Below are 12,506 nucleotides of genomic sequence, written 5' to 3' on the forward strand. Positions count from 1 at the left end.
TACTTCCTCTGGGTTCATTATCCAAACTCTTACTGGATGAACAGGTTAGGTATCCCAAAGGCACTGACCACGTCTCGTTCAGAATTCTAGAAGTTAACCCTAAGTTGGGGAGCAGGAGGAATTTAGAACTATTACTCACAAGTAACCAGCCTATATGCTCAGTAATATGGATCTGCCACTATTTTTGTTAAAAATCTTGACAATATTGCATAAAGAATTAAGAAGAGTAAAGAGTAAGATAATATAATCACCTGGCTTTTTCTCAGGTTTTTTTCTTTCAACCATACTTCCTGATATGGAACTGTCTCCTCTGTGAAAGACTTCACTCTATTTTATAGTGACTGTCCAATTAATCCACTGGCTGATTTTGTATTTCTGCATGTTAGACCACAAGTCAAAAAAAAGAAAAAAGGACCACTTATCCAAACAGCATTGAAACTCAAGATACTAAGTACTGAGGTTCCATACTAAGTTTCTCCATTTCATAAAGATTTTGCAAATAAAAGCATATTTAGGTCCTGTTTTATATAAATAATAAATTGTTTTATTTAAATCTATAAGAAATATATTTAATTGAAACTATTTCTAATCATAAGAAAAGGTGCTCAAAATCAATATTGATCAAAGAAATGCAAATTAAGATAGCTCTGAGATACCACTACACACCTGTCAGATTGGCTAAGATGACAGGAAAAGATAATGACAAATGTTGTAGAGGATGTGGGAAAACTGGGACACTGATACCTTGTTTGTGGAGTTGTGAATGGATCCAGCCATTCTGGAGATCAGTTTGGAACTATGTTCAAAAAGTTATCAAACTGTACATACCCTTTGACCCAGCAGTGTTTCTACTGGGCTTATATCCCAAAGAGATCTTAAAGAAGAGAAAGGGACCTGTGTGTGCAAGAATGTTTGTAGCAGCCTCTTTGTAGTGGCCAGAAACTGGAAACTGAGTGGATGCCCATCAATTGGAGAATGGCTGAATAAGTTGTGGTATATGAATATTATGGAATTCAGAAAGGCCTGCAGAGACTTAGTGATACTAAGTGAAATGAGCAGAACCAGGAGATCATTAAACATTGCAACAAAAAGATTATGATGATCAATTCTGATGTACCCAGCTCTCTTCAATATAATATATATATACATATATATTACAATATATAAATATAAATGAGATGATTGATGCCAGTTATAATTGTTCCGTGATGAAGACAGCCATCTATACCAAGAGAGAGGATTGTGGGAACTTAATGGGGTTCACAACATAGCATTTTCACTCTTTCTTTTTGTTGTTTGCTTGCATTTTTTGTTTTCTTTCTCAGGTTTTTTTGTTTCTTTCTAGATCTGATAACTCTATAAATATGTATAGATATGTTGGATTTAACATAAATTTTGTATTGGACTACTTGCCATCCAGGAAAAGTGGTGGGGGAAGGAGGGGAAATTTTGGAACAAAGTTTTGCAAGGATCAAAAAAAAATAAAAAGAAAAAATAAATAAAAATTAAATTTTAAAAAATCTTTTAAAAACCTAAATAAATAAACAATGCTGTATATAGATATACATATATATGTATATAGATATATATGTATATAGATATATATTTAAAATATGGTAATTGGTTCCAGCTCAAAGTTTTTAATCTTTTTGTTAACAATACCAGAGGATAAAAAAGATGTATTTCTGATTCAGATTTATTACAAAGTAGTAGAGAAACCAAAATCTTAGAAATAATTATGGAATACCATACATACCACAATATTGTACTACACTGATGATATGATGAAAATGTCAAATTTATTGTCATTTTAACTATTTTAGCAGCATTGCAACAGAAATTGAGGAAACAAAGATTTGAATTTCTAAGCAATTCTGTTTATTAGCAAGGCTAACAGTTGCACAACAAATTGGGTCCAAGGTTCTTCAGTAGGCACAAAGACAGCATTTGACAGTTAACAAAGATTTCATATAATCAATAATGAGGAATCAATCAACTTATATAATCTTGAGTAACATGGGTGTTCTCACTAATTGATCAGTTTTTTACAAATCTTGTAGTGATTTCAAAAATATCCTGGTACATCCCACGGTTACTACAAAAAAAAATCACAAAATATATAAAATATCTTGTGATATTTCCCAGAACATACTGTGATCAAGTTGTACCATTACTCCTCAGAACATTTTATACAAGTTGTTTTATGTAACTTTCCTGAAATTACTGATCATCATTTCAATTCCCCCATATTGTATGATTTATAGCAAAGCAAAAGCCTACCTCACAAATGGAAGATAATCACAAAATGCAGTATTTTGGATTCTACAGAAGCACAGAATATAATGTCTTCTCTTCTTTTTTTTAATTTTTGTACATATGCTGATAGATACAGAGAACTTTATCCACACATTATTAAATTTATACGTTCACATTCACATCTAATGAACCAAGTATAGTTAGATGATGTAGGATACTATCTAAAATTAATAATGTTTTACATGCAGTATTATTGTTCTTGAAATATCTTTCAACAACTGAGCTAAACTAACTTGAAAATCAGTCTTCAAAAACAACTTTAATCACCTACTCTTACTCAACTGCCAAAGATCCAAAAGCAATCAATATTATAACCTCTCAATGCTCAAAGATTTCAAGACTGATAAATTAGTATTGGTTTTAATTTAAAATCCCCTTCTGCATAATTTTTATGCCAATAAAATAAAAAATTTTATGCCAATAGGCAATCCTTAGACACTTTGAATCCTGATTGAAATTTTTCTTTGTTAGAAATATAAATTCTGGAAGCCATTTTTTTCCAGAAAAAAAAGTCTGTTTCATGCTCATTAAGAATTTGTTGATTAGTATATCTACCTTTTAAAATTATTTTCTTTATAACACCAATATTTGCAGTTAAATTTTCATTACCCAAATGGTTTCCATTTTCTTTTACTGCTCTATATAAACTTTAAGTTTTTGTTTGAATAGATGTTTTACTAATTCATTACAATTTTCAATTTTTACAATGAAAAGACTCTCCATTTCTATCACCATAACTACTAATTCATTACAATTTTCAATTTTTACAATGAAAACACTCTCTATTTCTATCACTATAACTAATATTTCTTAATAGTAGTTTACACACCACAAAAAGCCTTTGTGTTATCTAATATTCCATAAATTGAAGCATTCTGACATCTCATAGTATTTTAGAATTACTATGATGATGCTTCACAATAACAGCAAATTTTTGTTCTAATGTAATAGCAAATCTCTTCTTTTTAGCATCGGCAGTGTTTCCATGCGAAGGAGTCTTCCTTTTGCCCATTTTGCCAAAGGATTTTTTTTAAAGCAACTTGGATAATATGGTACACAGCAGCACGTAACACGCACACCTGCAGATAAGCAAGTACAGATTGAAGACTGTTAAAACCTTATTGGCATTAATTGAATTTTAGCTCACATTAACTGCAACCTGCTATCATTTTATAATTCATACTAAATCAAATTTTACATTACTTAAAGTTGCATTAATTATGACCTCGCTAGAGATAATCTGTAGCCCCAGGGACAAGTTCTTTGTTTCCAGTATCTACTCAGCTATTTTTCAAGCTTTTCTCAAAAGGCTGTAAGCACTCAAAAGTCTCACACACTGTTAACAAGCTTGGAATTGGACAAAGTCCAGAAAGGGCAAAATCTGAAAGTAGCTTTGCTACTACCCTCATAAACATGCATTTAGAATTAGAAAAGACCTTAAGAGGTCTTGCAGTCCTATACCCTCATTTTACAGAAGAGGAAATGCAGGGCTAGAAAGTCACCCAGGTAAAAAGAGGCAAAGTCAACATCTAAACACAACAAATCCTCTAACTCCAAATCTCTCTTTTCACTTTGTTATTGCCACCTTCCAAATTATTAACATTATTATTACTTCTCATCTGAATTACTAAAGTAATCTAACTGGTCTCTCTACTTCTGGTCTCTCTCCTACATCATAGCTATAAACCAAGTTACTCTTCCTAATTTATAGATTAACTATGTTTCTTTTCTGATTAAAAAAAAAAATTTGCACTTCATAGTATTTTGTAATTACATGTGAATATAGTTTTCAACATTCATCTTTGTAAGATTTTGAGTTCCAAATTCTTTTCCCTCCCTTCATCTCCTCCTTACCCTCTTCAAGACAATAAGCATTGCGGGGGCAGCTAGGTGGCGCAATGGATAGAGCAGCAGCCTTGAATTCAGGAGGACCTGAGTTCAAATTTGGTCTCAGACACTTAACACTTCCTAGCTGTGTGACTGTGGGCAAGTCACTTAACCCCAGCCTCAGGGGGGAAAAAAAAGACAATAAGCATTCCAACATAGGTCATACATGTACAATCATGTTAAGCATGTTTCTGTGTCATGTGAACCAATAAAGTATCAATGGTTCTTGACTGACTATAGAATAAAGTTCAATTTCCTCTTGCTGGGATTCAAGTTCCACTTTATTATCTGGCACTTACCTACCTTTCTAGTTTTCTTTCCTACTATTTCCCTATATATGCTTTGTTCTACTTCAACTGGATTCTTGTTGAATGTGCTATGTTCTTCCTTCTCTTCATGCCTTAGTTTGAATGTTCTTTCTAAAATTAATTTTTTTTACTGTCCCTCTCTCCATCTTGACCTGTTGAAATCTCTTCTGTTCTTCAAAACTTAGCTCAAATGTTATCTCATCTAGAATACCTTCCTTAATCTTCCAATTTAGGTGTGATTTTTCTTTCTCTTTATACCACAGAACCTTTTTAATATTTCTCTTCTGAAATTAATTAAACTGTCACCTTTTATGCCTATCTGTAAATCTGTCTTGTTTCCCTCCTTGCACTTTTAAAGACAGCACTATTTTATTATGTTTTATTTATTTTTGTATCTATCAAGGAGTTTTGCACAAAGCCTTGCATGTAGGAGGTCAATAAATGGGTCACAAAAAAAAAAAAAAAAAAAAAAAAAAAAAAGTCTTGAATGAAATTTGGTTATGGGCAACCAAGATGACACCACCTAATTTTGTGTGTGTGTGTGGCTCCCATTAAGATTTCCCAGTCTCTATAGTCCAAATATGACAATTTTAATTCAATATGCAACTAACTTCCAAATATGACCTTGAGGATGAGAAAAATCACAATGGAAAGAACATTTGATTTCTCTTCAGAGATTTAGGCTTAACCCTATTCTGATAACTACCTCTCATATCACCTTGGGGAAACAATAATCTCCCTGGACTTCAGTTTCCTCATCAGTGAAAAATGAAGGGATTGGACTAGATGGCCTCTGAGGTCCTTTCTAATTCTAGATTTATAATGCTATAGAAGACTCCCTGAACTCTTCAAAAGCAGAGTTAACTTACTGAATGAAATTTAAATTTTTAAAATTACAGTACCCAAACTCCTAGTAACTATGTTGCTCTAATAAAGATCTGCTCTTCCTTCTGCCATCTTCAATCATGCATTCCCAAAGGAACTTTATTTTGTTCTCTCTGGAATGCCTGCTCCATAATTAACAAATATTCCTTCGCGTTAAATCTCTTCCTATCTTTCTTCTCCCATATCCAGCTTCTTCCTGGTAACATTACTTCCCTAATCACCTTTCTAGTACTGGCAGATATTTTTTTTAATACCTCCTAACTCACTGGTCGAGACTGGGAAGTTAAAAAACTCCTTGTTCTCCCTTACTACTTCCAAACTATTCCTCTACCACTACATAACCTTTCCTTCTTTGAGATTCAAGATAAACAAATTTATTACCTAATTCAGACTCTGGTGGCTGCTTTCAATAGAACCCCCCTCCCTCAGAACATTTAATGAGATCAGTGCCTGCCTCATGGTCTGTCTCTCCTTCCCATCTCCTTCCTTCACAGTAGGGAATATATATGTGTATGTGTATATTCTTCCTTAACATCTCAATTCCAAAATTACCATGAACCACAATTACATATCACAAATCTTCCACTTCCACATTCCATATTTATGAACTCCAAAAAATCCTTTTTTTAAAAAAATTCCTTTTAAAACATTTTAAATTTTCATCAATTCACCTATGTCTTGAAATCCCTAGCCCTATTCTTTATTATATCTGTGACTCCAATTCTTTTGTTCTTTCCTTGGCTATTAACTCCAATTCAACTCTAGATACACTATCTTCTGCTCTTGAATTCCTCCACCCCTAGTCCTATCACTTATCAAAGTTTGCCAAAGTTTAACCTTGACTTTCTCCTATATACTCCCTTTCTCTCTTTTTCATGTGCTACCGATGGGATCTAAAGAAAATCATGAAACCAGGTTGATTGAACTTATAAATATAAATTTGTTGTCTAATCTCAATTAGGTCCTCATTTCAACAAGGCAAACATTCTTTTTCTCTCAAACAATTTACTATCCCTCTTCTCCATAGCAGCTATTCTAAACCTTATCTCTCCTCAAAGTCTCCCACAGCACCTCTTCCCTACATTCTCCCAACTGCCTCATATTTCACTAAAAAAAAAAAATAATAATAATAATAAAAATAAAAATGGAGGTCATTCACCAAGGCTCTCCCCATACCTCCTTCTTCATCTGAAAAGCCACAGTCACTCACTGCAACTTGGGCCATTGTCAATCACTTTGACCTTTATCTTACCACTGGCTTCCAATGACTGTGAAGAGAGGCTGATGGCTTTGAGAAGCTCTGCCCACCCAAACCCAATTCATGTCCAAATCAAGACATCAAGCTCATGAGGTCATTGGTCCTCTTTGAAAATCCAATTCACTTGGGGTGTCACTGAGTCACCTCCCTGATGTCATGGTCCTTTTTCAAGAACAAAGGACAAACAGCAACTTCCGTGAGTAAAGCTGGCCTGGAATTGATCAATTGGAAGACCCTTCCTTCCTTTTTGTCCCCTCTTTGCCTTCTTCCTTCCCTCTCTGTCCAGATAGGTTATTTCAACCTTAACTACATTTGCTCTTAAAAGTACTTTTTTTTTTCTCTTTTGTAGCTTTAAACCCTCCCAAGATACCTTGAGGTTTACTGGTTAGATTTCTTTCTTAAGGACCAGGCCTTAAACCAAAATCAATCTGATTCTAGTTGACTACCAATAGGTCCTAGACCAAGCCCTATTTGCTCATTGTTTGGGTTCCAATTAACTCAGCTTGAATGTAAATACCAGTCATTTTTGCTTTGGCCAGAAACTCTAAGGGTCTTCCTCTCTCAGATGCAATCATTTATTCATTCATTCATTCAGATTTTTTTGGATTAGGTGAAAGAGGATATTCTTTGGCTCAATTACGACCTAGTCTTAATCACCGAATGGATAATTAGTCAAACTGAGACCTGTTGAAGACTTTAGCCAAGGTCTTCCACTGCATCCAGGGCCATCCCCAGTTATCCTAATTTATACCTGGCCACTGGACTCTGATGGCTCTAGAGGGGAAAGTGAGGCAAGTCCTTGGCCAGCCCTCCCTCACTTCAATTCCATTCACTTGCACATCAGGGCATCCCCTCAAAGGACAAACAACAAAGGATGAACATTATTCAGACAACTTCCTTCACTAAGGTCTCCTCCTCAAACAATGAATGAGGCAGTCTTTTTTCTTGTTCAAGCCATTCCTTCTATATACCCTTGATTCCAGCCTGTCCCATCTTCTCCAGCAGATTGCCCCCAATATCACCTCTGGTATCTTATCTTTAATCTTTCCCTCTCGATTGGTTGCATCCTAGCTGCCTAGGTCTTCCCCGTTTTTAAATATTCCTCACTTGGTCCTCCAGCCTCTGTAATATCATCCCATATTTATCTTTCCCTTCCTAGCTAAACCACTTACAACCCATGCCTCCTCTAAGTGCAGGAACCTCTCTAAAGAAACTCTTGGACCTCCAGGTAATAGCCCTAAATGATATTGCTTCTTAGGGTCCCTGATCTTTTGATCTTTTTTTTTTTTTTTACACTGTCAATCACCATCTCCTTCAGGATATCCTCTTCCCTTTAGGATTGTGACACTGATTCCTCCTAATTCTTTTCCTATCTGTCCTAACCCTCTCTCAGTTTCCTTTGCTGGTTCCTCATCTATGCCATGCTCTTTAACAGTAGATGTCACTAACATTCTGGCCAAAGTCTCCTCCTTCTTACCCTATACTATTTCATTTGGTGGTTTCATCTGCTTCCGTGGGTTGAATTATCATTATCTCTTTGCAGATAATCACTATATCCCTCATTTCTCTGCTAAGCTACATGTATACACCCCCAATTGCCTCTTGAACATCTAAAATTGAATTGTGCTGGAGCCAGCTCAAACTGGCTTCAGGAGCCAATTGTTAAATTTTCTGTGTGAGAATTTGCAACTCAGAAAACAGCAAAAGCTACAAATCAGAGCCAAACATTTACTAGCACACCATTGCCCCAAAGCACTTCAAACTCAATGTTATTAAAACAAACCCTTCCTTCCTTCTAAACTTCTCTTTTATTGTCCAAGATCCTATTATCCTCCAGATCAATCAGGTCCATTATCTCTGTATAACCCTGACTCCTCTGACCCCGCATATTTAATCCATTACCAAATCTTGTCTTGTCTACTTTCACAACATCTCTCAAATGCATCTCCTCTCCATTCATACAGCACCATTCAAGCCTTCATCATCTCTCACCTAGACTACTAGTAGAAGGCCTTCTAACTGCTCTCTCACTCACTTATGTCTTGTAGATTAGCCATGTCTGACTGCTCACAATCCCATTTAAGATTTGTTGTTTTTAGCCAAGATATCTGAATGGTTTGACATTTTCTTCTCAAACTCATTTTACAGATGAGACAACTGAGGTAAACTGGGTAAGTGACTTGCCCAGAGTCATATAGCTAGTAAGTATCTGAGGTCAAATTTGAACTTATAAACTCCTGACTCCTTAGCTGGCACTCTATTCTTGCACCACTTAGCTGCTAAGGTGATTTTTCTAAAAAGTAGATGTGATCATGTCAACCCATTGCTCACTGAGCTCCAGCTCTATAAGGCCTCCAAAATCAAAACTAAAGTCTTCTATTTTGCATTTAAAGATCTCTAAAAGCCCTCTTTAAAAGCCTATCCTAGGCTGCTTCTTGATCTTTAAACTACAGAAATGGAATCAGAGTCTTTGCTACAGTATTTTTAAAGCTTAATTGAAAGAGTAGTGTCCTAGAGAGTTGGCCTTATAAACCAAAATTCTTCACAAATATGAACGCATCTAATACTCTAATCTAATCCTGGAAGGTAGATGCTGTTATTATTCCCATTTCACCATCAAGGAAAATGAGGTATGTGACTTGCCCAGAGCCATGTGCCTATGTTCTGTGGAACGATTTGAAGTCCGGTCTCGGTAATTCCGGGTCCAGCAGTCTACCCACTGGGCCATCCAGGTGCTGCAGGGCCATGGATTCTCCAGGCAAGTCTCTAAGGCCATAAATTGCAGGGAAGCTGCCAGCCGGTCCTGGCGCAAGGAGTTTCGCCATCTGGGAACTTCCTATAGCAAAGAGATCACAAAGTCAGTCCCTAACTCTTTAAGGTTTACAAAATGATTTTCTTCTACATCCTTCACCTCACCATCCCCTCCAGAGCAATCAAGGCATCCTCCAGCATTCAGTATGAGGGAAAGGAACCTCACAACTTCCAGCCAGCTTTGCTTTCCTGCTCTCAGCTTCTCTGGCTAGGACATTGAGCCAGAAAAGGAGGGGTCAGAATTCCTGAAGCCCCCAGGGGTAGGGGCATGAAGGCTGCTGACTTCCAGTGAAATGGAGGGCCTGTTTTTATCATCAGAAAAGATGTTTCTGAATGCCATTTCTGCTCTGACATTGGGAGGGAAGTCTCTGAATCAGCAGATTCTAATCTGAATCTCAGTTTTATACAACTGTGACATTAGCTAAGTCATCTCCCCTAAACTTTAATATTCTGTTTCAAAGAAAGCCTCTAAGTGCCATATAAATGAAGAGTAAGTCAGGAAGCAATGTGTTTAGGAATATCTCTCTCTATAGCTCTCCACTGTTTTCAGGATAATACAGTGGCCCCACTGAGTATTTAGAGCTGCCCACAACCCAATGTTAGCCTCTTCACACAATCTGCAGGCCACCCCTTACTGCCCTGTGTTCTTGCAATGCTTGAACTATTCCCTCTTCCCTACTGCCCCTTGGAAGCAGTCCTAGAAGTAATACCTCCTACCCTACTCCATAATATTTACTCATTAAACTAGGTCCATTTTGTACTAACTTGGATTTCAACAGAATGTAGAATGATAGCATTATGGCTTCTAATTCAGTTTACCTACTTTGGAGTTTATATATTTTCATTAGTGAAAGGAAAAGTGTGATTTTGGGGAATCTACCATTTCAAATCTCTGACTCAGTCCTATCTTCCTGAGAACTGTAAATGGAAAGGTTTCAATGGCCTGAGTACAAGAGGAATAAGAATAAAATTCCCCCTCTAATACCTAATATTACAATTCCTTTTTAAAATAATGAAAAACTGCTTCATTTTAAATTGTTCTATTCATCTATTTTGTTTCTTAAAAAAGTTCAATTAATAGATATTTATTAGATGATTATGCAGAACACTATAGTAAGCACTCAAAATGAGGAAAGAACCTTTGAAATTTCCCAAATTTCTGGTCTCAGACACTTAACACTTCCTAGCTGTGTGACCCTGGGCAAGTCACTTAACGCCAGCCTCAGGAAAAAAAAAAAAAAAAAAAGAAAGAAAATTCCCAAATATGCAAAACAAAAATAGTGTTATAAATTCAATCATACTTAAGGTAAAGTAGCATGAACTTTAGGTAAAATAAGCATAGACCCTAACAGAGAACTCAACAAAAATGAACTAGATTCCATCTTCCCTTTGTTAAGGTTTGCAGGATAAACAAGCTAGTCAAGGAGATGAAATACATATGTGTGTATGTGTGTGTGTATATATATGTTCTTCCATGTTCCAACAGCCATTATTTCGTTATCTACTTAAAAAGTATCATTTTTCTATATTAGATCTTCTCAAACTTCAGCTTTATTCCTTTGATTTGAGTCTCCCATACTAATTATATATAGCTCTTCTCCTTAACCCAACCTAATAAACATTAAAAAGTAAGAAGCAGCCTAGGATAGGCTTTTAAAGAGGGCTTAAAGAGATAAACTTTCCCTCCTCCCCCCCCCCAGATGGCAGGTTGACCAATGCATGTTAAATATGTTAAAGTATAAATTAAATACATGTATACATGTCCAAACAGTTGTTTTGCTGTACAAAAAGAATCGGACTTGAAATAGTGTACATTTAGCCTGTGAAGGAAATCAAAAATGAGGTGGACAAAAATAGAGGGATTCGTAATTCTATGTAGTGGTTCATAGTCATCTCCCAGAGTTCTTTCGCTGGGTGTAGCTGGTTCAGTTCATTACTGCTCTATTGGAACTGATTTGGTTCATCTCATTTGTTGAAGACACAACATCATTTTTAACCATGTCTGTCTCAGTATGTATTAGTCAAATTGATTTTTTAACCTAAGGGCAATACTTTATACCATTTCATCTTTTTGATTTTTTACTTTTTCTAATCTGTTATGATTCTATTTCAATAGGTTTGCTATTAAGTATAAATTCTCCAAGGTTAAGGATAGCAAGAATGTTTTAAAGACAGGATTCCATTTGGAACAACCACAGACAAGTAATTATTATTTGGTCTTTCCTACAGTAAAAGGGCTTGAGTAATGTTTCCAATAACTTGCTTATCTCAGAGGAGGGAGTTTTCCCTGAGGTTCTTTTTTTGTTGTTGTTGAGAAAAAAACAAGGGTTTCAATATGAAAACAAAAGAAGAATATATCTGAAAAGGCAAAGGAGAATGCTGACCTCTAACCAGAAGATTGCAGGGAGGAAGAATGTACCACAGAAAAGAAAAGGAAAAAAAGAACATTGGACATTTGGATCTGGGTAAACAGGAGACAGCTGGAATCTCTAAAATTGAAATAGCTGCTCATCCTCTGAAGAAATAATGACAATGATAACTGACATTTGATATGTATCAATAGTTGCTATCAGGAGAGATCATGTCTAATAAAGGTCAGAAAGAAATTTTAAGAGTTTGGGGAATACTTACTGAGGCAAATATTTGTAAACCCAAGTACAATAATAAGGAAATCTTATTAAAATATAGGAAAGACAAGTTCCTGGTCAGGGATAGAGTAAAAAAACTCATTTGTAAGGATGTTTTTGTTTGAAACCTTTCAAATCTGAGGTAAATGAAAAGAAATACTGAATGGTAAAATCATTGTGTCAAGATGTAGAGGATGTAGAGGTGGAATAGAAGCACTATAGCTAAGCTCTCCCAACATTGTTGACAACTTTAAAATAATGCCTCAAATTGAATTCTGGAGAGGCAGAGTCGATGAAAAATGAGATATTTTTCCAGCTCAGGTCAGAAGACCTGGCACACTGGGGTAGAAATCTGAGAAACTACATAGTGACAGCATCAATCATGAAACTTGAGGCAACAACGGTCAAAGCAGC

At 35.8% G+C, this 12,506-nt stretch overlaps 1 protein-coding gene across 1 annotated transcript in view; it reads right to left on the minus strand.

The window, feature by feature from the left end:
* Positions 1-1,855: 1,855 nt before the first annotated feature.
* LOC141551464 (zinc finger protein 445-like) overlaps positions 1,856-12,506 on the minus strand; it is a 29,664-nt gene continuing 19,013 nt past the window's right edge. Inside the window, exons 7-8 of the mRNA XM_074283145.1 lie at positions 9,298-9,490; positions 1,856-3,395 (exon numbers count right to left, since the gene is read on the minus strand). Of these exons, the coding sequence (XP_074139246.1) occupies positions 3,256-3,395; positions 9,298-9,490 (333 nt within the window). The 3' untranslated portion in view covers positions 1,856-3,255. The remainder of the gene's footprint in view (positions 3,396-9,297; positions 9,491-12,506) is intronic.

Source organism: Sminthopsis crassicaudata, chromosome 1, assembly GCF_048593235.1.
Source record: "Sminthopsis crassicaudata isolate SCR6 chromosome 1, ASM4859323v1, whole genome shotgun sequence".
In the NCBI taxonomy this organism is placed as follows: Eukaryota; Metazoa; Chordata; class Mammalia; order Dasyuromorphia; family Dasyuridae; genus Sminthopsis; species Sminthopsis crassicaudata.